Source organism: Gobio gobio, assembly GCF_949357685.1.
Source record: "Gobio gobio genome assembly, chromosome: 4".
Taxonomy (NCBI): domain Eukaryota; kingdom Metazoa; phylum Chordata; class Actinopteri; order Cypriniformes; family Gobionidae; genus Gobio; species Gobio gobio.
In genome coordinates, this window is record NC_137100.1 from 52,412,264 (window position 1) to 52,440,052 (window position 27,789).

General features: G+C 37.7%; 1 protein-coding gene across 4 annotated transcripts in view; it reads right to left on the reverse strand.

The window, feature by feature from the left end:
• Positions 1-1,223: 1,223 nt before the first annotated feature.
• atp8b5a (ATPase phospholipid transporting 8B5a) overlaps positions 1,224-27,789 on the reverse strand; it is a 37,151-nt gene continuing 10,585 nt past the window's right edge. For all 4 annotated transcript variants that reach the window (XM_079814909.1, XM_079814910.1, XM_079814911.1 and 1 more), the window contains exons 2-28: positions 27,351-27,433; positions 26,851-26,909; positions 25,855-25,968; positions 24,357-24,455; positions 21,575-21,636; positions 19,074-19,146; positions 18,869-18,939; positions 18,613-18,695; positions 13,948-14,106; positions 13,690-13,778; positions 13,137-13,324; positions 12,607-12,815; positions 12,398-12,444; positions 12,155-12,320; positions 11,869-12,057; positions 11,667-11,782; positions 11,189-11,353; positions 10,660-10,771; positions 9,432-9,537; positions 9,027-9,168; positions 8,610-8,793; positions 7,753-7,976; positions 7,555-7,638; positions 6,616-6,861; positions 6,362-6,500; positions 4,225-4,355; positions 1,224-3,444 (exon numbers count right to left, since the gene is read on the reverse strand). In XM_079814909.1, the coding sequence (XP_079671035.1) occupies positions 3,121-3,444; positions 4,225-4,355; positions 6,362-6,500; positions 6,616-6,861; positions 7,555-7,638; positions 7,753-7,976; positions 8,610-8,793; positions 9,027-9,168; positions 9,432-9,537; positions 10,660-10,771; positions 11,189-11,353; positions 11,667-11,782; positions 11,869-12,057; positions 12,155-12,320; positions 12,398-12,444; positions 12,607-12,815; positions 13,137-13,324; positions 13,690-13,778; positions 13,948-14,106; positions 18,613-18,695; positions 18,869-18,939; positions 19,074-19,146; positions 21,575-21,636; positions 24,357-24,455; positions 25,855-25,968; positions 26,851-26,909; positions 27,351-27,393 (3,624 nt within the window). In that variant the 5' untranslated portion in view covers positions 27,394-27,433 and the 3' untranslated portion in view covers positions 1,224-3,120. The remainder of the gene's footprint in view (positions 3,445-4,224; positions 4,356-6,361; positions 6,501-6,615; positions 6,862-7,554; positions 7,639-7,752; positions 7,977-8,609; positions 8,794-9,026; positions 9,169-9,431; positions 9,538-10,659; positions 10,772-11,188; positions 11,354-11,666; positions 11,783-11,868; positions 12,058-12,154; positions 12,321-12,397; positions 12,445-12,606; positions 12,816-13,136; positions 13,325-13,689; positions 13,779-13,947; positions 14,107-18,612; positions 18,696-18,868; positions 18,940-19,073; positions 19,147-21,574; positions 21,637-24,356; positions 24,456-25,854; positions 25,969-26,850; positions 26,910-27,350; positions 27,434-27,789) is intronic.

The window sequence follows — 27,789 nt, forward strand, 5'->3', positions numbered from 1 at the left end:
GGCAGCTCTTTGTTCAGTCTACTCTCTCTAGTCATTACTAGAGATGCATTTCTCATTGTTCGGTCGAAGAATGCCTGCCTTCACTCTCAGGACTGGGAGTTAAATAGCTGGCATGTCTCATGAATGGTTTAAGGGCCCATCTGTCTGGAGTGGCCCAACTAATTTTAGCTGTAGTTGGGGAAAACAGTTGTTCCAAAAAAAAGAAAAAGTATACATTTACAGGGCTGTCATTGCATAGATAAATATAGGCAAATTGGAAAATGATGCAAGAACTTTTTTCAGAACCAACTTCACAAGTCTAAAAGTCATTTTTAATGAATGCATGAATTCATAAACCACATTCACATTTATTTGTATAGCGCTTTTCACAGTCGTTGCAAAGCATTGATTTGTTATCAGTCAGTTATTGTGTCCAAGTTATGGATTTGAGAAATGTACATAGGCCTATACAAATCACACAGTTAGCAAACAATGTATAAATAAACAGTGTATTAATTTAAGTCAGAAACAATGAGTTCATTGAAGTAAAGAATACATGTTGTTAACAAATGATTAGGATATATAGAAAATAAATTTAGAATTGGCGCAATGTTTTCTTTAAAATAAATCTTTAATCCAATGTAATAGCATTATTGCATTGCATGCGTTTTATGAAGTGTGTAAATACTTTCAATCTATCTTCCTTAGAAATGAATGTGATATGCTTTCAGATTAAATGTGTGGAGGTATACTGTATAACTAAAATATTAAAAATCAAAAGAAATTAAAGGGATAGTGCACCCAAAAATCAACATCCTGTCATTTATTTACTTACCACGATCATGATGTTCCACATCCATATGATTGACTTTCTTCAGTGGAACAGAAAGTGGTCGCTGTGGTTGACAGCCCACACCAGTAGAAGCTTATTAGTCAATAACAACTTAAAAAACAAAGTTATGGCTTGAGAAGACTTATACTAAATACAGTAAAGGAGGAAACACTTATGCTTGTGCTTTATCATCTTTTTCAAAGATTGACAGCTTCAGTCCTCATTCACTTCATTATAAGTGGCCAGAATAATCTTTTTTTTTTTTTTTTTTTACTCACATTTTCTGTACAAAGCCATGTGGGTTGGAATGTGATTAGGGTGAATAATTAATGAATATAATATATATTCAATTATATAATATTAATTCTGGGGTGAACTTTTAATATCAGTGTATAAATGAACAGACCTGGGTCAAACTTACACATTTAAACAATATAAAAAAAAGTGTAAAAATGCATTTTATTTGTACAAAATGTATTTGCATAGTACAGTACAATTAGAGTATGAATATGATGTATATTAGCATACAGAGTAAAGTTGAATTTACTTTCCTGTATTGAAAATGCACTTAAAAGTAGATTCCTTGTGCCAACATTGATTCGTTTAAGTCAAAGTCATATGCAAAGCACTCTATATAGGTATTTAATACTATGAATTATGTGTTCAAATTGCTCACTTAATTTCTTTTCAGCACGGAGTTAAAGTTATAACATGAAAAAAAAATGTTCCTTGATCTTTTGAAAATAAAAGAATGTAAACAATAAGTCAAAACTCCTGTCCTTCTCAAAAAGAGGTCTTGTTGCAGCTTGGACGGTCAAGTCATTGTGATATAAGGAAAAAGTGGGACAAACACTACTATTCCTAAACACCATAAGAATTAGATATGATTATTCTAGCTGGCAACAAGTTGGTAAAAATCGCAAGATATGTGTTAAGCCTTTGCTAAGATATGCCTTTTTCTGCCTGTCGGATACTGTAGCGTGTGACTCTGCATCGACTTCCAACGGATCCCAAAATTAGTAGAGCGGCTGACGTTTATTTTTAACAAGGTCCTTGATCACGTCAGTCCAATCTTAACTATTTGATGGCCGTATTTCAGCATTGTTACTCATTGCATCCCTTATTATAGAGCTCTTAAAGGTACAGTAGCAAAAAAGAGCTGTTTAATTCGAAAGGCCAGAGAGAGGAAGGAAAATGGTGGTGTTAAAAAATGTTTTGATAAACATTATAAATGGACCTGAGGAAATAAAATAAAGGATAAAAAAATATGAAATGAACCCTTTAAGTCATGAAATGTTTATAAAATGTTTGGTGTGGTGTGAGCTCAGGACTGTAGTGGACATAGTGCCTGGAAGAGGAAAAGAACAGGAAAACAAGTGTTTTGAATCGAGCAATCTATATCACTCCTTTTTGACTTCCTCTGTGACATCATAGTGGTGTGCTTTCATTGTTTCCAGTATGTTTGTCATTCCCATAGTAGCGATGACAGTCGAGAGAACAAGTACTGGCTGTTAGGGGTGTAACGATACCCTCATGTCACGATTCGATACATATCATGATACTGAACTCACGATACGATATTATTGCGATACACATGGTAAAAGGTTAACGAAAAATGTACTGTTGATTAAAATGCTAAATTTGGTATTACATTGGGGGTGGAAATGAATAGGCTTGGACTTGGTGCTGGTAACACAATGCACAGGACAATGGTGACACAATAATTAAAATATTCATTATTCCGAAGCTGAAAATACAGAATTATTTTAGACGAATATGCTTGCACTGTCACTGACTATATATTTAAAATAATGTAGGCAATTTTTTACTGGTAACATAACACATTTGGCAGCAAGACCCACAAATATTTCCCCATTGCAATACTATACATTATACATATTCAACATTATATAGTAGTTCAATGTAGTACTGACACTAAAACTGTAAACTTAAATTTTTTCCTCACATAGTAATTTTCCTTTTGGGTGAACTATCCACAATACATATTGTTGCATTTTTGTATTGCGATATATTGTGACACGATATATTGTTACACCCCTACTGGCTGTCCTTCAGCATGATGGGTATTTCAGTTTGTTCTTGCTGTGAACCACACATGCATTCTGAGTTTAAAGTGTGTCTATGCACACAATATTTCGTACATTTAGGAATCATTGTTCTTAGTGTGTGTATATACTGCTATATACATATCAACATAAAACAGCAGCTGTAAAAATGTCCTCAAGAGTTCAAACCCTGTAAAGGGTGTTTAAGGCTTTGGTTCTAGCTCTGAATGAAAAGCTGCACCCTCAAAAGGAAGAGTCTTTAACTGCACGGAACATCTGCAGTGACGTGGGTTCTACTTTCTGTTTAGGGTTCTGTTCTCGGCCGACCGGGCTGTACCCCGCAGACCGACCTGTGGGCTTAAACCCCGGAGAGCGTCCTGCAGGAGTGAAACCCGTGGAGTGAGTGAGCGCAGGTCGCCGCCGCAGGAATTTGCGAGAGGTCACAAGGTCACCGTAACCTTGGGCGTGAGAGAAGGCGTAACCAGATCGACGCGTGCTCCTGCGGGTGAGCCTGGTGCGCCGCGGGCGAGGAGCAGGCTCCTTCATCTTACACACCTTATACCTCACCTGTATTTAAAAAACCAAGAAGGAAATATTAATTTGTTCATTGTTTGTCCATCCATTTCATTAAACACTGAGACACTTTTATACTCTATTATTCATTATACTGCCAACAATTTACGCTATAATGAGCATATTGCATAATTCCTCTCATTCTGTCTTCCTTTTTCATCTCTCTCATTCAGCTACTCACAATGACTACATTTACATGCACATCATGTATTAATCAGAATTTGGCTAAATTTGAGTCATGTACAAGCTGCAATCCGATTGCCTCATTCTGTGAGAGAAAATCACTGCATTCTGCATGAATTCACCATTCTGAATTTAAACAATGCAGTTTCACATTTTTCATCTGCAGAACAAAATGGAAAAAACATTTTTTTTTTACTTGCAACACTGAGATATATTCATACATACATATATATACATACATATATATATATATATGTGATATACATGTTGTCAGATCACTTTTGAAGGTACAAAATGTTAGTCCAAATTCAATTATCATGGAACAAGTAGTGATAAAACTAATAAGTATGGCAGCATCATATTCGTAATATGGCTGCAACCTGAATAAAAACCTTAAAAGGATTTTGATCTGCATGCAAACATAGTAAATGATCGAACATTCAGTATATGCCAATGTGCAAATTGAGTGAATTATACATATAATATACATAATAATGTAATTAACTGTCATTCTGTAAGTAAATGGAAGTGTGTGTTACAGTATGTTGGAGATCAATAATGTGATGCAGCCAGCGTGAAGTAACTCTATACCTTGTCATTGATTGTAGGACAGATCTGGCTGCAGAAGAACCGGTAAGCAAACACAGGCAACGCACACAGTAGAGCTGTCAATGCAACAGTCAGCCACACGTTGGACTGGTTAAGACAATTCCGGGCAGTTCCTGTAAAACACACCAAACAAACAGTATGCACTCTATTCACACTACTTCAGGTTTTCTTAAAAACATTAGTATGCAATATATACAGTGAGGAAAATAAGTATTTGAACACCCTGCTATTTTGCAAGTTCTCCCACTTAGAAATCATGGAGGGGTCTGAAATTGTCATCGTAGGTGCATGTCCACTGTGAGAGACATAATCTAAAATTTGCAGCTGTATCATACAAATAAATAATTTAAAAATCATACATTGTGATTTCTGGATTTTTTTTTTAGATTATGTCTCTCACAGTGGACATGCACCTACGACGACAATTTCAGACCCCTCCATGATTTCTAAGTGGGAGAACTTGCAAAATAGCAGGGTGTTCAAATACTTATTTTCCTCACTGTATATATATAATATATATATATGTGTGTGTGTGTGTGTGTGTGTGTGTGTGTGTGTGTGTGGTAACAAAAATTCAAAATAACTATATATTAAAAACATTCACTGATGCTCCAGAAGGAAACATGCAAGTATCTTCTTTTGCTTCCGAAGGGCAGTGAAAAAAACAACAAGATATTTAAACAAAATAAGAAACATTTTCATCCTGTTCATAGTTTTAACCCCCCAGCTCTTAATGCATCGAGTTTCATTCTGGAGCAGAGGTGGACAGTAACGAAGTACATTTACTTGAGTACTGTACTTTACTTGAGTAGTATTTTTTCGGGAAACTTGACTTTTACTTCACTACATTTGAAAGACAAATATTGTACTTTTTACTCCACTACATTCTCTATCAAGGTCCTCAAAGCCGAAAGTCGTTTCTGTAGCAGCTTTGAAATTCAGTCGATGATTTTATTCATCTTTAAAAGGTTTTGTTGTTGGGTTTTTTGCAGACAGCCTATCAGTAATCACTCTTGTATAGCGTCATGTGACGTTTCCCAACATTTTTTGAACACTGATCAGTTTATAGCAAAATGGAAGAAGGCGGTTCCTCTGCGCAGTGTGTGCACTCATGGCCATACTTAAAAAGTGCGTTTCAGTTTTCTGAAAAGATTAAAGATTAGTTTAGTTGGCATATTATTGACGCATGTCTCATAAAATGCTCAAAAATGTAAACGTCTGGGAGAAAGAGAAGAGTAAACAGTTGGGAGAACATTGGATGTGTATCAGTGTATTGGATCCGTGCATTTGGCCTTAGTGACAGCAGCTTTGTAACTTTTATACAAGTATTTAAATGAGTTTAAGGTAGTCGTACGCTAGAATGTCGGATGGAGCATCAATGATGGCATAATGTGCATTTATACAACAATGCAACAATAATAAAATAATGCATTGACATAAAAAATTTGATTTACTTTTGATCCTTGAGTACTTTTAAAAACAAATACTTCTGTACTTTTACTCAAGTAAAAATCTGTTTTTAGAACTTGCACTTTTAATGGAGTAATATTTGTCCACCTCTGTTCTGGAGCATCAGTGAATGTTTGAACCTTTTTTTAATAGTTGTGTTTGAGTCACTCAGTTGTCTTCAGTGTGAAAAGATGGATCTCAAAATCACACAATCACTACTAGAAAGGGTTCAAATATGCAAAAGATGCTGGTAAACTGAAGAATATGCAGTACGCCAGGACCTGAAGGATTTTTCTGAAGAACATTGGGCAGTTTAACTGCTCAGGACAAACAAAGGACTCATGAACAACCATCACAAAACAAAAAAACAGCCGTGGATCATCCATAAACTTTTGAACGGGGTCATTTTTATAAATTCAGCTATTGTTTGTCTCGTGGACTATATGGAAAATATATTATTAAGAACAGTACTAAATAAAAAATAACATGCATTTTGTTAAAATTTATTCAAATATTAAAATTATTCAAATTTTCACAGATTCTACAAGGGGTTCACAAACTTTCAAGCATTTTGCATTTTTGTTACAAGTGATTTTTGACTGTCTGAACCCAATAAAAATAAGGTAAAAATAAAAAACAATTGTATGGAGATGATGCAAGTTCTGCTTACCAACAAATGCAAAAGAACTTGGACGTAACTGGAAAAGTCCATCAGTATACATGGCGAAGCTCAATATGAAGAACATTCCTAAACTTCCCCATACGTAGAGATGGTTAACAACAGTCCAGTATGAGAGGTCCAGCCCCAACTATAAGGAAGATAGAACAGAAATGAGTTGAAATTAGTGAAAATTAACCATTAAAACTAATTAATAACACACACACACACACACACACACACCTGCAATGCAAGGTTAAACTGACCTGTACACACACGGTGACAGTGAGGCAGGTTTGAGTAATCAGTGCGAATGACTGATAGTCTGCACCATCTCGCCCGTCATCTCTCGCCGTGTCATATATAGCGGCATAAGGCACAAAGAACAGCACCAGAGAGCTGTAACAGCTGTGAAGTGCACACATCATGAAAGCACGTTTACTGAAGTACTGGCTCAACTGCCCTGGCACATACAGCTGAGGGAACTCGAGACTCCAGCCAGCATTCACATCCTGAAGAAACATAAAAAACAATATTATGTAAGATTTCATTTCAATGAACCAGTCCATTTATAACCATATAGTATGCTAGAAGGTCCCATTCATCTTCTTAACACACAAGAGCATGATGAAGTGACACATTTAGTGTTTGTTAAAGGTTAATATAAAAAAAATCTACTCCTTGCTCTGTTTTCAAGTCTAAGGTAAAAAAGTTTTGGATTGATAAGGCATATAATCCATGTTGAAGCACCTTTTTTTTCATTGTATCTTATTGTTATTTTAATATGTTGTAGCACTCTTGCATCATATTATATTATTATTTTATTGGTTTTATAGTTAAACTTTTACTTACTGCTGTGTTTTTTTGTGTCTATTATTTATTCTATTGAAATGCACATTGGTCCACTCGGGTTGTAATCAATCATGCTATATAAATAAAATTTGACATTGCCAAAAATATGTTCCTTCAAAACATTTTTGAACATATTCCATGACCTAAATTTTGATTAATATATATAATATTAACTAATATTAATATAAACTAATTTCAACTAAAACTATTCATCACACCAACAATTCTGCATTTTTTTTAAATGAGAAAAGTTTTGTATGTTTTCAAGCCATTTGGTTTATGAGGACACTATTATACATATTTGTTTCCTCATAAACCATATATACCTGCACACACACACACAAACCCCCTACCTGGTCAAACAGACTCATTCCCAGAACAGGCAGGGCAGTGTATACCAAGTTATACAAAGTGATGAAGCCTTCATCATACACGGTCTAGAAAGAGATGCCAGAATTAAAAATGATCTATGCGTTTATATTAAACAATGTTTTTGCAAGGGTAATTGCACGGAAAGAAGAACCGTTTCAGCTCTGTTGAGATTGGCTCACCTGAGCGGAAAAGCCGCAAAAGAATGCGTACCAGAAGTGCACAAAGGTAAAGGTGAAGTTCTTATAGAAGAAGTAACGCAGGAACTTGCACATGCGCAGGTATGACCAGCGCCCATGTACCAGCAGGAGGTGCTGTAGGAAACGGAACTGAGCAAAAGAAAAGTCACTAGACAGCACTGCCTGCATCCCCTCCTGACCGCTGATGCCCACACCGATATGAGCCGCTGCACAGAGACAATAAAGACGATAAGATTAATATATAAAATAAAATAAAAATATTCTTAGCAACAAGCTGAAGAACCATTAACCATAATTTATTACCACTTGCTGGAGGCATATATAATTTACATAATTTGGTGAGGGCATTCTTCTAGAGAACATTTTATCGGGCATTTTATAAACAAATAATATCCGCTAAAAGTACTTTTAGGAGTACAATAGCATATAGATGGTCTTAACACTACAGTGTTGTTATTGTTAACTAAAACTATTAAAAAAACGTTTTCTGTAATTGAAAGCTGAAATAAAAGAAAATATGAAAATGTACAAACAAAAATAACTGAAAATACCTGAATAAGTTTAAACTGAAGTACTAAATTTGCTAAAACAAAAACTAATAAAAATGACAAAGCCAAACTAACATTACAAGGAAAACTGAAAATATCAAAATAAAAAACTTATATTAATAAATACTATAAAAGTATATAAATAATACTAAACACTGCAATGCTATTGACAAGGGCTAAACATTTTCATATTCTGTCTAAAATGCTATTTTGTATCAAAAGACAACACAAAGAAGGTCCACAAGGATGTTATTTTATTATTCACCCGAATTGCTGTAATGCTAAATTCACCTTTAATCATGCTAACATCATTGGCTCCATCTCCTATGGCTAGAGTGACCGCTTTCTTATATTTCTTGACGAGCTCCACCACCTGAGCCTTCTGCAGAGGAGTCACCCGACAGCAGATGACCGTCTTGCACATGCACGCCGTCCGCAAAAACTCCAGCTCCATGTTGCTCTCCAGTGCGTACGCCTACAAACGCAAAGATCATAGACAATTACATTAGAGTGTTACACAGTCACACAGTATTGGGGAAAATAATGTGTTACAATATTGTGTTACTCCCAGAAAAGGTAACTAATTGCATTACTTAGTTACTTTTTATGGAAAGTAATAAATAAGATGGTTTCACTCTGTGCATTCACACCTATCTCAGTGCCATGGGCAGAAGAAAGTATAGAGGAGGGAAAGAGACTGTTTCTCACCAGACTGTGTCCATTTATCACCAGTCCGTACTCTCCATTTACGTTTTCATCCAGAACCACTTTAGGAGTATTACCCAGGATAATCTCAGGAATAAGAAATTTATCTTGTTCAGTATCAGGACACATCTTTAGTCGGGCATCCCTTTTCAAAAGAGAGACAAAAATAAATATAAGAACAACAGAAATTCAGTAGAAACATACACAAAAATGTGTAAAAATTAAGGAATCATGCAAAAAAATGATGGCTTTCATAGGCTTAATTTTGGATGTGAAATTTCACTGAGATCATTTAAATTTCCCTATAGAACACCCTTTTTTGGAGGCCCACCCACATGAGGAATGTTGCCTTCGCCCATGTGTTTCAGTACATGATACATATGATGTCATCCGCATGAGCTCTATTACCTCAGCTCCTGTCTGACCTCCTCGGGCGAGTTAGATGCAACAGTAAACACGCTGTCCATCTCCTCCCTCAGCAGGTTACATGAGTAGCCGATGTTCTCAGCGGTCTCTGTTAGGGAAAGACAGACAGTACAGGAAATTTGGTAATTTATCATTAAAGGAACTTAATTAACAATCCTGCCAAACATGAACACAAGAGCGCACACACACACATGGTGGCCAATTATTACATTACATAATATTATAAATGGCACAAGCACTAACCTCATTATATTACATAATTGAATCATTATACTTTCATAATTCAAAACATAATGTGTGTTCCTTGAAGGGTTAGTTCATCTAAAAGTTTTAATTCTGTCATTAATTACTCACCCCCATATCATTCCAAACCCATAAGTTCATCCTCGGAACACAAATGAAGATATTTTTTTGATGAAATCCGAGAGCTCTCTGACTCCTCCATAGACAGCAATTTAATTAACACTTTCAAGGTCCAGAAAGGTAGTAAAGACATCGTTAAAATAGTCCATGTGACTACAGTGGTTCAACCTTAATTTTATGAAGCGATGAGAATACTTTTTGTGCGCCAAAAACAAACAAAAATGACAACTTTATTCAACAATTTCATCTAGCCTGTGTCAGACTCTTACACTGTTGATGCAGTGTAAACAGTGTAGCTCTTCCACAATGCTGGCTTACCATTGGCCAACGCTGTTCACATGAGCACACACTGCTGTAGATCTAGGAAACACTGCACTGTTTACACTGCGTCAAGACTCTGACACAGGCTAGAAGAAATTGTTGAATAAAGTTGTCATTTTTGTTTGTTTTTGGCGCACAAAAAGTATTCTCATGGCTTCATAAAATTATGGTTGAACCACTGGAGTCACATGGACAATTTTAACAATGTTTTTACTCCCTTTCTGGGCCTGAAAGTGTTAATTAAATGTCTATGCAGGGGTCAGAGAGCTCTCGGATTTCATCAAAAATATCTTCATTTGTGTTCTGAAGACAAGCGAAGGTCTTGCGGGTTTGGAACGACATGAGGGTGAGTAATTAATGACAGAATATTCATTTTTGGGTGAACTAACCCTTTAATGCCTTCATGAGATGCAAAGTATAGTAAAATACTTACTTTAATCATGTCAGTAAACTACAATTTCCCAAACACTGGGGATGTGAAAAGGGGTCACAAATAGCAGAAATTTAGGATTAAATAATGAAGCACCTTGCTTGTCCCCAGTGAGCACCCAGATTTTGATTTCTGCTTTGGCCAGCTGTTCAATGGTCTGAGCAACTCCATCCTGAAGTTTATCCTCTATGGCCGTGGCCCCAATTAACTACACAAAAATGATGAGATGAAGAAGAAATGACAAGCACTTTAGCCTCACATTCTAAAAAATAGCTAGTATTCAGGGTGGATTAAACAGAGCATCAAACTATAACCTTTAACGGTGCTGGGGGAAAAAAATATGTAAAAAAAAAAATATTCTAATGGCTATAGTCAATATGTGTAACACATTGAAATAATTAAAAAGAAAATATTAGCAAAATAATCTAAGAAATAATGTGTGATTTTCATTCTTGGGACAAAATAAATAAATAAATATTGAAAATGACTCATCATATATATTTTAAGTTAATATAAAATTTTTATCACATTTTTAATATCTTATATGATAAGCTAGTCACTTGATATTTTGAGATATATATACAAAAGGATGGTGCTGTATATATTTAGTATAGTGTGTGTATACCATCATGTCTTTCTCGATCTCCTCATATAGTTCGTCCAGTTTCTCTTCCCGGTCCTCCAGCCCCACACTGGACTCATGGTGGCGCTGTTTCCACTCTGAAAAATATTCCTCATCCAAATCCTTATATGCTAAAACAAGAGTCCTTAACCCCTCACCTGCAAACTCCTACAGAGTCAGAGAGAAAAAGACTCACAATCAAATATAAAGTTAATGGGCAAGATGTGTACTAGTATATTTAACTGTGAATGACGGGCATTCCGACTGTGAGGAAATCTGCAGAGCTTTTTATGTAGTTCACTTGCTTAAGAGGGTCTGTTTGAGTTAGGGAATTGGTAACTGCTTATTTAGACAAAAAGCCAAGGCAGCTTACAAGGTTTTGGAATAGAGATAAATTGGCTAAAGTGAGAGCATGAGAAAGATAAATATTTGTTTTGCAATCTTTTTGTATTCTCACTAGCGCCCTCTGGTGTTGACTCACATTGAGGTGTTCTGTGGTGATCTCCATCAGTTTGCTGCAGGAGGGATGTAGTCTCTCATATATGATGGTGTCTGCTCCTTTACAGTACAGGGAGAGTTTGCCCTCTGGATTACGAACTGGAAAAAAAAAAAACCCACGCAAACCATAAGAAAGGAGTTTTATTAATCGCTTAATTGGTGGCAGCCAACGCCAGTGTGCATACCAATCACAGACATCCTTTTTCGCACGTTGTTAAAGTCAAGGATGGCTAGCAGCTCATAGCTCCTCTGAATCCCCATCTCCTCAATGGTCACTGTCTCAGGGGTGCGCGAGCGAAAGACAAAACCGAAATTACGTGCAGCCGTGACCAGAGCGCCCTCATCAGGAGATTGAGCCTGGTACACCAGATCACCTACAGAGCAAAACACAAGGGAGAAAATGCAATGCATGTTTTAAATGTACACATACAGTGTGCTGAAAGGAAAGGCATGTTGTGCACAATCACTCACCCTCTTTTTTCTCTTCTGCCATAACAGTGTGACAGAGAGCGAGTAATCTGAAGAAAGCATGAACATCTGGAAGCTCCAGCTTTACAGCATCTACCAGACTGTGATCATAAAAGAGGAACTTTGGGTCCGCAAGCCGGTTAAAGGAGAAATCCACTGGAGTCATTTCCTATTATAAAACTCGAACTCATTAACCCAGCAGACTCATTAAAAACCCTTGTGTTCGTTTGAGACTTTGTTTCTCACCTCTGTGATCTCCAGCCTCTGTCCGCTGTAGAGATCAATAAAGTCTCCTGTAGGGCAGAGAAAACACATTTTTGAGTTCAAACAGTATTTGGCTGTTTGATCACGACAGGGGGGGTTTATGTCTCAGGATGACCGCATTGGCAATCTTTTGAAATAACATAGGCTTATAAATATAATAAACAACTGATGCATGTGGAATTGGTCCTGACCATAAGATTTCCCATTGATGGAGCACTTGTTGAAGGTCATGATGTTCTGGGTGAGCGTGCCGGTTTTGTCTGAGAAGATGTATTTGATCTGACCGAGCTCTTCGTTGAGTGTTGTGGTTCTAGCCTCAGCTGGCGTGTCAGTTCGAGCATGATACATGTTCCTGTCCCAGTTGATGTAGTAACTGTTGCCTAACCGAATCACCTCCATACTGCAACATAGACACAGAGAATGAAAATGACATTCTTTTCTAAATTAGTGCAACATGATATCATCATCAGCATGGCAATTTAAATTGACAAACTTGCAAAAGTTTAATTGAAAAAAGAGATGTGTGGAATATTTCTTCATTTTACATCATCATTTCTTCATTTTACAAGCACTACAGTCCTAACACAAGTCATAAACTTTGCTTATTTCCAAATATGAAATGTATAAAAACAAAACATCTTTTCAATGTGGTCTCAGACTTTTAATACATTTTGGTCAATTTAATTAATGTCACAAACAAGTATACATCAACACACAATACCTAACATAAAGTGAGATGGGCACCACAGTGTTGAGGATTATAATGTAGGACCAGAAAGTCAGGAACGCGGAAAAAGCTATGTTCTCTTTCCGTGGAAGAAAGGCATTGAACTTTGACCCTGCCTGGTTTTCCCAAATCCCATTTCCGACAGCCAGAATAATACACATCAGAGCCAGCAGCCCAAAAATCTACAAAAAAAAACACAATATTTTAAAAATATAATTTCTTCCAGTGATGGCAAAGCTAAATCTTCAGATCCTTCATAAATGATTCCAATATTCTGATTTGGTGCTTAAGGAACATTATTATTATTATACATTTTGAAAACAGTTGTGCTGCTTAATGTATTTGTGGAAACAGCGACATGTTTGTACTGGATACTTTGATGAACAGAAAGGTAAAAAAAAAGAACAGCATTTTTTTTTTTAAATAGATCTCTTTTGTAACATGAAATCTAAATGTAATATGCATAATATATCAATATAAAATAACAGAAATAAAAAATGGAGCAAATCTTCATGTGAAAGAGCTGCAGATTAGACATTCAACTTACAAAGAGCACCAGTACATTCATGAGTCGATCAATGCTCGTCCTCTTAAAGGTGCTTTTCCCACAGTTTTGCATCAACTTGGTCTCTGGGCCTGAAGAAATAAAATACTGCATATGAACCTAGTTCATACTGTCTAGTCTGTTTAGGCTATGGACCCTCAAAAACATACATTACACATCCTCTGTAGTGATAAAGAAGAATTGAAGTGGGACACCAGACAGCTCCAGAACACACATCACACTTCTATCTGAAATAATTACCTGCAAACAGCACCAGGCCAAAGCACCAGTCTGTGTTTCTGAGAGTGCAGCCCCTGAGCAGGACACGCTCGTTGTCCAGAGAGTATTTCTGCGTGCCGAACGTCAGTGTGCCTGTAAATCGATCCAGACGGTTGTTAGGAGGCTCACAGCACACCTCCCCTGAAGAAAGCACAGAGAAAACCAGAGGAAAATGTTATTTCTCAGACACTTAGAAGTTGAGGAGACTTTAGAGTTCTCGGTTATGTTTCAATGAAGTTAACTTTTTCATGAATAGCATAGCTCAGATAATTTGGAAAAATGTTATGTTGAGACTTATGGTAGCACACTTATCAGCACAGAATGAGAACACCGAGATCTCTTTTGAAACTCGAGAGAATTTGAGAGATTACTGGGGGTTTTCTCAGGAGAAAAAACTGAGAAGCAAGAAAAGTCTCAATTTGCTTATTTGATCACGTTATCTAGAAAAAATTAACATATCAGCATTTTATTTTCTATCAGCTGACAAAACACAAAATGAGGATTCACTAGTTGCATGTTCATAAAGGCCAAATGTGAGAAAAGAAGATTTTGAAAGTTTACAGTCAGGTACATAAATATTGGGACATCGACACAATTCTAATCTTTTTGGCTCTGTACACCACCACAATGGATTTGAAATCAAACGAACAAGATGTGCTTTAACTGCAGACTTTTAGCTTTAATTTGAGGGTATTTACATCCAAATCAGGTGAACGATGTAGGAATTACAGTAGTTTGTATATGTGCCTCCCATTTTTTAAGGGACCAAAAGTAATGGGACAATTGCCTGCTCAGTTGTTCCATGGCCAGGTGTGTGTTTTTCCCTCATTATCCCATTTACAAGTAGCAGATAAAAGGTTCAGAGTTCATTTCAAGTGTGTTATTTGCATTTGGAAACTGTTGCTGTCAACTCTCAATATGAGATCCAAAGAGCTGTCACTATCAGTGAAGCAAGCCATCATTAGGCTGAAAAAACAAAACAAACCCATCAGAGAGATAGGAAAAACTTTAGGTGTGGCCTAATCAACTGTTTGGAACATCCTTAAAATGAAAGAACGCACCGGTGAGCTCAGCAACACCAAAAGACCCGGAAGACCACGGAAAACAACTGTGGTGGATGACCGAAGAATTCTTTCCCTGGTGAAGAAAACACCCTTCACAACAGTTGGCCAGATCAAGAACACTCTCCAGGAGGTAGGTGTATGTGTGTCAAAGTCAACAATCAAGAGAAGACTTCACCAGAGTGAATACAGAGGGTTCACCACAAGATGTAAACCATTGGTGAGCCTCAAAAACAGGAAGGCCAGATTAGAGTTTGCCAAACAACATCTAAAAAAGCCTTCACAGTTCTGGAACAACATCCTATGGACCGATGAGACCAAGATCAACTTGTACCAGAGTGATGGGAAGAGAAGAGTATGGAGAAGGAAAGGAACTGCTCATGATCCAAAGCATACCACCTCATCAGTGAAGCATGGTGGTGGTAGTGTCATGGCGTGGGCATGTATGGCTGCCAATGGAAATGGTACTCTTGTATTTATTGATGATGTGACTGCTGACAAAAGCAGCAGGATGAATTCTGAAGTGTTTCGGGCAATATTATCTGCTCATATTCAGCCAAATGCTTCAGAACTCATTGGACGGCGCTTCACAGTGCAGATGGACAATGACCCGAAGCATACTGCGAAAGCAACCAAAGAGTTTTTTAAGGGAAAGAAGTGGAATGTTATGCAATGGCCAAGTCAATCACCTGACCTGAATCCGATTGAACATGCATTTCACTAGCTGAAGACAAGACTGAAGGGAAAATGCCCCAAGAACAAGCAGGAACTGAAGACTGTTGCAGTAGAGGCCTGGCAGAGCATCACTAGGGATGAAACCCAGCGTCTGGTGATGTCTATGTGTTCCAGACTTCAGGCTGTAATTGACTGCAAAGGATTTGCAAACAAGTATTAAAAAGTGAAAGTTTGATTTATGATTGTTAATCTGTCCCATTACTTTTGGTCCCTTAAAAAGTGGGAGGCACATATACAAACTGTTGTAATTCCTAAACCGTTCACCTGACCGTTCGACCCGTTTCATTTCAAATCCATTGTGGTGGTGTATAGAGCCAAAAAGATTAGAATTGTGTCGATGTCCCAATATTTATGGACCAGACTGTAGTTAATTGCTGACTCAAGTTCAAGTCATTCAAATGAGTATCTGTGTGAAGGAGAGATGCTGGAAGAATGATCAGACTGGTCGGGGACAGTGACTGTTTACATGCCCTGTACAGCTCTGACTGGTTCGATTTCACATAGATATGTATTCATAGATTCCACATTTCACGTTTCAGACATGTCGGAGCACCCGCCATCTTGGAATGGTCAGCGTGTCATCACTCACAGTAAGGGTGCTTCTCAATACTCTCATTGATACTTCCTTGCTTCTCCGTCCTCCAGCCTATGATCCGGAAACCGATCAAAGTCAGCCATCTTAAAGGACATCTCAATTCTCTATTTGCACCGCAAGGAACGAGGAGTGAGAAAGCTTCCAGAGGAGCGATGAGCGAGGATTATCAGGTGTATCCTATCCGGAAGTCTTTCTTGTCAAGAAACCTGACACGTATATAAATTATCCTCCCCTTCACATCGGTCACAATAATTTTCATTTATGCTTTACCTTTGCAGTTAAATAAACCATATATCACACATATTTCAACAGGGCATCTGGCTTTATCATTATTATTTCTTAATTTGGGCATTAGAGGGCAGGCGGCAGGCCCAGAGGAAGACCATCAAAGAACTTGCCACAGTTGCTGAAAGGAGTAGCCCTTGGCTGTGGTTGAGAAGAAAGGAGATAGTGTGGGGAGTCAAATGACCACTTGGTCCCCTTACGACACACACCCAGTGCTGCGTTCCACTCCCGTTTTAGACACGCACTTGCGAACTTCCCTAAGCACTTCCCCTCGGGGGAATCCCCGCCGCCATTTTGAAGTGCGTTCCACTTCGTGAAGTGGACAAGGGAAGTTTATATGGACAGACCCTTGCTCCCTCGATTTTGACAGAGTGAGCGAGTCTACTTCATATGTACACTTCAGGCAGCTTCATATACCACAATGCAACACGATTGTGATGAAAAAACATTTAAAACAACCCAAATACACCTATATACATATAGAATGCTGCATTAAACAATTTCGTAAAGGAAAAAAAATAAAAATAAATCAACTCCATTGTGGATTCGAAGTGATCGAGGGCTTAGGACGTTCCAGTTCAGTCCATTGCAAAGGTTCCGCCAGTAGTGGGCACTCATGCACATCTGAGTGAACGAGACGGAGGGAAGTTAACGAGTGAAGGGCATAATAAAAATGAACTGGAACGCAGCACAGGTCTGATCAGCCTGTGGTGGGCCTGCCTCGGCGGAGGGTGTCTTGTGGTAAATGGCCGAAACACCCAAAGAAGCCAAAGTGCACAACTGAAGATGTGTCATATAGGAAGAAACAGCAAGAAGTGGTCCCCAATGAAACCCTCCAACTTACATGATGCCTCAAAACCCACTAAAGGCAAGTATTGCACTGAATCATTTGGGATTGCAACATCTAATCCTATTATGTAATTTTCTTAAATAACTAAACTTCAACAACATAAGGGCAGATCCCTTAAGCGCAGCTGATGACCCTCGAGTGATCAATAATATTTCAATTTACAAACAAGCTCCGTCCTCACTTTCTTTCTTTGCAGCCTTCCCTTGCATCCTACAGGGGTGGAGCTGAGACGCAAGAAAAGGAAACAAGGAAAGGAAACAAGGAAGCACAAATAAGAAATGGGAAGCACCCTATGAATCAATGATGCCATAACATTGCACAGCTTCTGGTTGTGAAACCGCAGAGATTTAAATTGATGAACAAACGGGATTACCTTTCACAGATCGTTACCGTTCACAGAATGGGTTAGTTTGTGTTTTTTATATGTATGAACTCAATATTACAGGTTTTTAAACCATGGTAACTTACACCTTCGTCTTGTATGGTGTTAGTTTAGCAAAATCACCAGCTGAAATCTATTGCAGATATAGATATTCATGCTAACTATCAGCACAGACAACTTGCTCTCGAGTGTTCACGGACCGGCTTCGACCATTCCAATATGGCGGACAGCATACAAGTGGCCCATTGAAAAAGCTGCTAATGAGGAATCTATGTATATATAGATCTCGGATGTGCCCCTTCCCCTTTGGTTCTCCATGAATGGAAAAAGTATGATCATGGAGGAATCTTCAATGTGTGTTTATCGGCATTTTCTTAGCACATCATTTCAACTTTATTCTCAAAATTAAGGCATCTTTACACAGCCAGGATGAGGCTGGTCTGTGCCTGCTCAAAATTCAGTGTAAAAAAAAAAAAAAAAGCCACAAAAAAACAGACTAAACCAAGCCTACTCTGACCCTCTTCAGCACCGAGTTACAAATCATACAGTTGTAATTGCAGTATAAATAAATGTATGCCACCTCTAAGCAGTGTTAAACAGTCTGTGCAAACACACGAAAATGCCACTTCAGAAGCGCTTCTGTGCCAAATTTGCAGCATAAATTTGGCATTAGTGGCACTAAAACGCTGTCATTAACTAGAGCAAGAAATTCTGTTTTTCTTTCTCTCTTTTTCCTCACCATTGAATGCAGCCAAAGCCTCTAAATTGTCTCCCATGTCTCCGGTTACAGTCAGAGACTGTTTAACCTTCAGGTTGGTTTCTCTGAAAAATGACAAAGAAAATCAGACGTCTAGTACTTCACTTCAAAAACAAACAAACCATTGTGTATTTTTCATGAAGTAACGTCAGCTTCATAAAAAACACAAATGTATTTTATATAGCTTCAAATATCAAAACCACAACAACAATCCCTCTGTTCTGTTTCTTGTACTTACCCATCCAGCTCTGCAGTCTCAATGTAGATCAAGTTGAGCGGTTCGCTGCTAGACAACAGGAGCAAATCTGCCTGTGAGGAAGATACAGAGCGATAAGGTGATTTTAATTCAATATTGAATCTTTAGATAAAGATTTAAAGGTTAAATTAAAGTTACATGACATGTCAATGTAATAAAAAAAAAAATTATCTTTAAAATGTATTACTGTGACAAACTGGTTGCTCTCCAACTTTATGATGTCTCCCACTTGCACATTCATCCATTTCTCACTTATCAGTCTATTGTGAAAGAGAAAAAGGGAAAAAAAAGTATGATGTCTACCATATAAAACACTTCATTCCGAAGTTGCGACACTAAGGGTGTGTGTCTCATTCGTTTCTGTTTAACTCAACATAAATTATGAATAAACAACCTTGCTGAACTTGATTCTGACATATGACAAGGGACCACCAGAAATCTAATTTAAAAACTGACAGCATAGAATATAAGTCGTCATTCTTGTAGCTATTCAGTGTGTATGATCAAGATACATGAACACAGGTCAGAACCAGGAAGAGCATTTCTATGTGTCTACAGCTGCATCCTGTTGTGATTGATGTTTGTTTTGTAGTTAGCTCAACATTAAAAACATTCCAGATTAAACCAGAGATATACCATTTATGGAATTTTTTTTAAATTACCACTCAGTAGAGCGGCTGTAAAAATAGAAGTCCTGCTTTTATGTTAAAAGAGCCAATCACTTTATAGGTAAATGCACCATTTTTTTTGCACTCTAGAGAGTGAACAAAAATGGGGAGGAAAAGCTGGTATCGATAATTGTATGGAAAAGGTGTGCAGGTAACAAGTAAGACTGAAACGCACATCTCAACAACCATCACACACACGCTCCCCTCCTTCTCTCTGCTCTCCGAAGCAGATGTCTCCAAACTCATCCTTTCCAATCAGCCCACTACCTGTCCGCTTGATCCTATCCCCACCCACCTCCTTCAGGCCATTTCTTCTTCTGTTACTCCTGCACTCACTCACATTGTCAACACCTCTCTTCACACCGGGACCTTCCCCACAGCATTTAAGCAGGCTCGGGTAACCCCACTGCTTAAAAAACCCTCTCTAAACCCAGCACTTTTAGAAAACTACAGACCGGTATCCCTTCTGCCTTTCATTGCAAAGACTCTTGAGCGAGTGGTGTTTAACCAGCTGTCTACGTTTCTTGAACAGAACAACCTCCTGGACATCAACCAATCCGGCTTCAAAAACGGCCACTCAACTGAGACTGCCCTGCTCTTGGTTACGGAGGCACTCAGACAGGCAAGAGCAGCTTCCAAATCCACAGTACTCATCTTACTGGATTTGTCTGCTGCTTTTGACACAGTTAACCACCAGATCCTCCTGTCAACTCTCATGAAGATGGGCATCTCAGGAACTGCTCTCCAGTGGTTCAAGTCTTACCTCTCAGGTAGGTCCTTCAGAGTGTCATGGAGAGGTGAAATGTCTAAGTCACATCATCTAGCTACTGGAGTTCCCCAGGGCTCAGTGCTTGGACCACTTCTCTTCTCCATCTACATGTCATCACTGGGATCGGTCATTCAGAAACATTGCTTTTCCTATCACTGCTATGCCGACGACACTCAACTCTACTTCTCATTTCAACCAGATGATCCATCGGTTGGTGTTCGTATCGCTGCCTGCCTAACAGACATTTCTGCCTGGATGAAGGAACATCACCTTCAACTTAACCTTGCAAAGACAGAACTTCTTGTTGTCTCTGCCAAACCCGGAACTTCACCACAATCTCTCCATTCAGCTAGATTCATCAACCATAACTCCGTCCAGGACAGCCAGGAACCTTGGAGCTGTGATTGATGATCAGCTAAAATTCACTGACCACATCACTGCAACAACCCGATCCTGTAGATTTGCATTATACAACATTAGGAAGATTAGACCCTTCCTATCAGAGCATGCCACACAACTACTGGTCCAAGCTCTTGTTCTCTCCAGACTGGACTACTGTAATGCTCTTCTAGCGGGCCTTCCGGCATGCATTATCAAACCCTTGCAACTGATCCAGAATGCAGCGGCGAGGGTGGTCTTTAATGAGCCGAAGAGAGCGCACGTCACGCCTCTCAGTCTGCACTGGCTGCCAATAGCTGCTCGCATCAAATTCAAGGCACTGGTGCTCGCCTTCAAAGCAACCACTGGCTCTGCACCAATATACCTAAACTCGCTCGTTCAGACTTACACACCCTCCAGGAACTTACGTTCTGCTAGTGAACGACGCCTTGTGGTGCCATACCAGAGAGGCATGAAATCTCTCTCACGGACCTTTTCCTGGGCCGTCCCCACCTGGTGGAATGACCTGCCTATCTCAATTCGTGCGGCCAAGTCTGTAGCCATTTTCAAAAAACACCTAAAGACACATCTCTTCCAGCAGCACCTGACCAATCAAGAATAGCACTTATCATTCTATTCATTTTCTGTCTGTCTAATTTATTTAAAATAAAAAATAAAATAAAAAATAAAACTGTCCTGTGTGTTCTGAGCTAGATTAACTGAGACTTGCTACAGCACTTGCATACTGTTGCCCTTGACTATTCTAGTTGCTTCTTTTGCTCTCATTTGTAAGTCGCTTTGGATAAAAGCGTCTGCTAAATGACTAAATGTAAATGTAAATGTAAATGAAACATAAAAACGACAGCCACTCACTTTCCATTGATAAGCACATTCACCTTACGGTTATTCACCTGCCTGTCACTTCTGTGGCGATTCTGCAAATCGAGAAAAAAGAGAAAAATAATGGAGCAAGAAACCATGAAAGCAAAAAGAAAATAATAACAGAAGCCCTTATGGGATAAATACATTTAAATTTGAGACGGAGAAGAGAATATTCTGCCTTTAAATGCAAAGATCTGCTGAGTCCAGAAACTGGCTCATCCCAGTTCTATGAACGAGGAGAGAAAGAGGAGTGGAGGGGGCGATTCCCTAATTTCCCTCCACTCCCCTCAGCAGGAACATAAGGACTATTGTATTCCTGCTGTGGCTGAGGTGGCTCCTGTTCACTCTATCAGATTTTCCAGTCCACCACTGACAAATTCAGACCCGTAACCTTTTGCTTTACGAGTTTCTGCTGTTCGAAGGAAAGTTGGCTTGATGTATTAAATTATGCCTGTGTGCCAAAGTAAAGGGCATTTAAATTAGATTTGTACCGAGTCATTTTCATTAACTAAATGTCATTTATTTCCAACCAGACCCAGGGAAAAACAAAGGTAGATCAATTTGAGATCAAGAAGAGGGTGTCGAGGTTCTCTGGATTACAGGGGGACTGAAAAAATGAGTGCTATTAGCTGTAGTCTGATTTCAAAAATATTTAAATAATTTATACTCCTTACCAGGTACAATGCGATAGCTATAAAGAACGGGATTTTGGAACTAAAGAGATTTCATCCAGAACATATACGGCATAAAATATTTTTAAAATGACGTGTTCATTCTTTATTTTCGTTTTATCATGTAGGGCCCTGTTTTAACGATCCGAGCACATGGTCTGAAGCGTACGCCGCAGGTGCCCTTAGTGCGTGTCCGAATCCACTTTTGCTAGTTAAATGACGGAAAAAATGGTCAGCGTGTCAGGCGCATGGTCTAAAAGGGTTGTACCTAGTCTCTTAATGAGTCATGGGTGTGTTTTGGGTGTAAGATGCAATAAACCAATCAGAGTCTCATCTCCCATTCCCTTTAAAAGCAAGTTGCGCTTGCACCATGACGGATTCACTATTTACTAGGGTTGTAATGGTACACGTATATGTAACGAACCGTTTCGGTACAGGGCTTCCGGTACGATGCCGAACGGTTTCCGAATGCAATCTTTAACAGTTAACAGTCGGCTTGTTTTAAGCGCCGAACATACTTCAATCCTAGTTCCCACACGAACATTTTAAGCATTCAGTCCATTTTATCACGACATTCAAACGATAAATGCTGTTTTGACGCTCTTTAATGTGGCGTGACTGATCACAGTTCAAGTGGCCGCACGGAGCTCGCATGAACGTGATCGATCATCTCTTCCTAAAGAATAAACATGAATGAACATCTGAAGGTATTACAACTTACTTTCACGTATCATTTGTGGTGTAATCGCTAAATCAGTGTTTCAACGGCGGAAAGACCTCAATATAACTGCTTGTAAACTAAACAATGTCATGTAGCATCACATTTATCTCAGAAGTCATTCGGTGTCCACAGAATTTTATTCACTAGATAAAAATCTTTCACTAAATATATGCACTATATTAGCCTATATATTCATTATATTCTACTTAACTATATTCTACTTAGTGATGTCTTGATTATTTCATGTATGTTGTATGTTGACAGCCAATGTGTATAAATGATTACATTTCAACAACGAATTGGAGAAAAAAATATTTTATAATTAGATTTAGAAGTTATTGCAAAAACTGCCCAATGTGAAGTTTACATGTTTGCGTACTATGTTATTTGAGTGTTGATTATTATACCTAAAAATAAATAGCAACTGAATTTAGGCTAATAGTTTGGGCTCTGTTGTTAACCTTTAATATTAATGTGCAAGTAAGGGCTCCCTATATAGTTTACAGAAATATCTTCAATAAACTTTTAGTTATAATTTAATTCATTTAAGGATAGACACTTTTTTCCCCCACTGTTTAATACAAATAAATAAAAAGCTATTTTGTAAAACTGCTGTACCGAACCCTTACCGAACTGTGACTTCAAAACCGAGGTATGTACCGAACCGTCAGTTTTGTGTACCGTTACACCCCTACTATTTACATGGCTGAATACTATTTGTGAGCGGAAAGACTGAACGCTTCTCCAGAGAGGAACCATTTTATTTTTAATATTTAAAAAAATGTTGTGTGCTGCTGCACGTCCCTGTGTGTGTAATAAGCAGAGTGAACGTGCGTTGTGCACCCTTTAAATAACACAAAAAATACTGCGCTATTGATTTAAGACCAGGTTTTTGTTGGTCAATGGTGCAGTCATTTTCAGTTGCATCGAAATAGCAACGCGCCAACAATGCACCTGAACATACCTCGTTTTCAGACCAGCATGCCCATGGGCAAACAGATGGGCACGAGTGCATTTACCATTTAAACAACATGGCGCTGGACGTGAAAATGATAACTGCGTCTGGTGAAACTAGCAAAAAACCCTTGTGTCATGCCTGGTGTCGCATTGTGCCGAGTGTATGATATGGCCCATAGCCTATATTTTCCATTCATCGTGTAGCTTTTTTATGTAGTCTTCGATGTTTTTAACCACAGCAGGGTGAATTAAGGGCTTCTGGAATACAGAGCAGTAAGCTTTATTAATCAGTCTTTGGTATATACAGTCAAATCACAGTCAGTTCTTGCTATAGTTCCAGTCAGGAGAGGAAAACTGAAAGAAATATGAACAACAAATGAATAGATCTTCAGTGTGTTGCATACAGTCACATGTTTGTACTTACAATATCATCAATGGCATCTTTGGCTGCAGTCACTGATAATACTAACACTAGAGGGACGACAGTGGTGAACCAAGACAGAGAGGAAATAGCAGGAATAACCTACAATACAAAACACACACGCATACATACATGTTAAAAATCTGCTTTGAATGTTGGAATGTCATAAGTATTAAATGCATACTGGTAGCTACAGTACATCACATAGTGAGTCAGAGATGGTGTACTAGTAATTATCTGAATGGGAAAAAAATCCTATTGCATTATGATGGCATGATCTGAGCTTAAGAAGCACAATTTATAATATCATTATTTGGATTATAGTCAGATCTTCTGTACTAAAAAAAATTGAGCAGAAAGACATTTCACTCAGAAATGCTTAGTAAATTTCACAAAGACTGCAAGTATGATATTGAATGAAACCTGAAATTTTGAATTACAAAAACTGAAATATATATATATATATTTGTATAACATACCCCAATAAGTTATATTGCAGAGCATGAAAAAAACACCATTAATATAAATTTTTAATAACCACTCGGTGGAGTGGCTGTAAAACAATTTTCACTCAGAAGTTGCTAGTAAATTTCTCAAACAATTACAAATAAACAGCAAGTGACACAATTTGATTCAGCAAGTGAATTAAAAGTAAAATTTTGAAGCAGAAAACTGAAATAAACATACTCCAATAATCAGTTTTATTTACAACTTTTTAAAAAACCATTGCGCCTGATTTTAAATGTTATTGATAACGTAATTAAGACAAACCGTTCCATAGATTTCGGTCTTTCCTCATTAATTTATTACTGTATATGGTAACTGTACTTGCATTACTGAAAATAGCTGCCCTTGAGTGTAATGGAAATGGCTGCAAAGTCAGCTGACATGCCTAATGAGCTAATAAAGTTAAAGGATCATGAACCAATCATTATTGCATAAGTATTTAGTCATTCAGAATGTGTGGGGCGTAGACTTAATACGGGAAGTCAGGGTCATGTTTTGATCACATTCTTTGCAATATGCATGACTAAACGTAACATTGAGGAAGCATCCTCAAAGAATCTAACTTCGGTAACACTATTTAGTCCATTCCAGACACTCTACTAGTATTGCGTATAATAATCTACTAATAAGTGTTAGTAGACGCTTTATTTGGATGGTCGACCAACAGACATATTATTAGCTGTAAGTAACTTTGCAAGTACATGTCAACTTATTCTACTAACCCTGACCATATACGTTAATGATAATTCATTGACATGTAGTTGCAAATCAATGAGAGTTAGTTGACATGTAGTTGCAAAGTTACTTATAGTTAGTAGAATGTCTAAAGTGGACTATCAAAATAAAGTGTTACCTTAACTTCCCTTGCCTCGGACAGACTTTGATTCCAAATCACTATAAAATGAGTGAGTGAATGAATAGATTGATGAACTAATCAAAGAATACTCTGAATATCCAGATCTTCATTCAGTAATCTTTAGGATGCATGACGCACCTGCAGGATGAGCAGGAAGAAGAAGTAGGCATTGGCGATCCTCTGGAACTGCTCAAACAAGTTGAGAGGCAAAAAAGTGAAGGGGTTGTATTTGGAGGTCTTGATGGAATTGGTCTTCAGGAAGAAAAGACAGATGAAAGATGGTTCAATAGTGTTGTGCAGACAACATCTTAAATTGTGTAAAAAAAATGGGGAACACTTTACATTAAGGTTCCCTTTGTAAAGAGTTTATAAAGTTGTTTGTTAATGACTAGTAATAACTAATTTACAAATGCATTATAAATCGTTGATAAGCATTTATAACTGCATGAATAAAAAATGGAGGCTAATGCAGTTTCAAAATTTCAGTTTATATTTCAGTTTATCAGTTTATATACATTGCTGTGGATAGGCATCATGAATTTTTACAGAGTATCATGGGTAACTTCTGGTAAGCAACATAGTGAGAAAAGTGAGAAAACCACAAACACCCTTCAGTCTCACTATTTTTGCAGCATCATGAAATAAACCAGGAATCTGGTTTTGAGTTGAATAAATACATTTATTAAGCATTTATAACATGCGAGTTAAAAATGGCACACTATTTGGCAGGTATTGCAGATATAACTGCTTATCTACGATTTACAATGCATTTGTAAACAAGTTATTAGTAATTAACAAACACCTTTATAAACCCTTTACAAAGGGAACCTTAATGTAAAGTGTTACCCACACGTTTTAAATCAATTTCTAATAAGATAGCAAGTAAGATTTTACACATTTGATTCTCTCTAAAAATAAAGCATACAAGCCATGACACAGTGACAGATAACAAGTGTTGGATTGTGGGAGTTTTTTTTTTTTTTTTTTTAAAGAAGGGAATCGAAAATAACTGCAATCTGTTAAGAGGAAACTGGTTATAATGTCATCATGACACATTCGTCATCCGTATCTTCAGACAAAACACAAATGTTCATTTTTGTACGTTTGAATTAGACCGATCTGTCACATACTCACAGCATATTTGAAGGATGAGTTATATTCTCTGTCATTTGCTCTGATTTTCCTCTCCACCTCTAGAAACAAATATAGAGAAAAAAATGCACTTCCTGATTTGAAACAATTACTATATAAGACAGGAGAACTCTTTTTTCACATTTTAGGCTTTAGATTAGGTTAATTTGGTTAGGTCAGACAAGTTAGAAGAAGTGTTTAATTTGCAGCCCCATTCTGTCAGACATTGGCAGGACAAACAGAAAGTCCCGCCCTAAACTCACCTCATTGGATGAGCTAATGTGATTGAAAGGACGCTTAAAGAGAAACACTTTTGATAGCACCACAGTGTTTACAGTTTTTGGGGGGGAAATCAACCAATGAATGGATTACTTATACAGTAGCTGTCTCTACATACTTTGCCAGGATAGAATAATTTTAATATCACAAAATGACACTTCAGTTTTGAATGAGACATTGGTTTGACAGTGTACTGATGTAAAAGCTGTGTGTCATGTATGTACCTGTCTCTCTCTTCCGCGTACAGTCTAAGCCAAAGAATGACATGGCTTCCTTTCTTCTTTTTCAAGGATTAATCATAATTTCTCTGAAAATAAAAACAAAACGCTTGTCTAAGAAAGAGTGTGTTAACTGCTTGATGATGGTGACCATATTTAAAGGAATAGTTCACCCCAAAATGAAAATTGTCATAATTTACTCACCCTCATGTTGTTCCAAACCTGTATTTGTTTCTTTCCTCTGTTGAACACAAAAAATGATATTTTAAAGAATGTTGGTAACCAGACAGTTGATGGTAGCCATTGACTTCCATAGTATTTTTTTCCTACTATGAAAGTCAATGGCTACCGTCAACTGTTACCAACATTCTTTAAAATATCTTTTGTGTTCAACAGAAGAAAGAAACTCATACAGGAGGATTGGAGCAGTTTAGGGGTAAGTAAA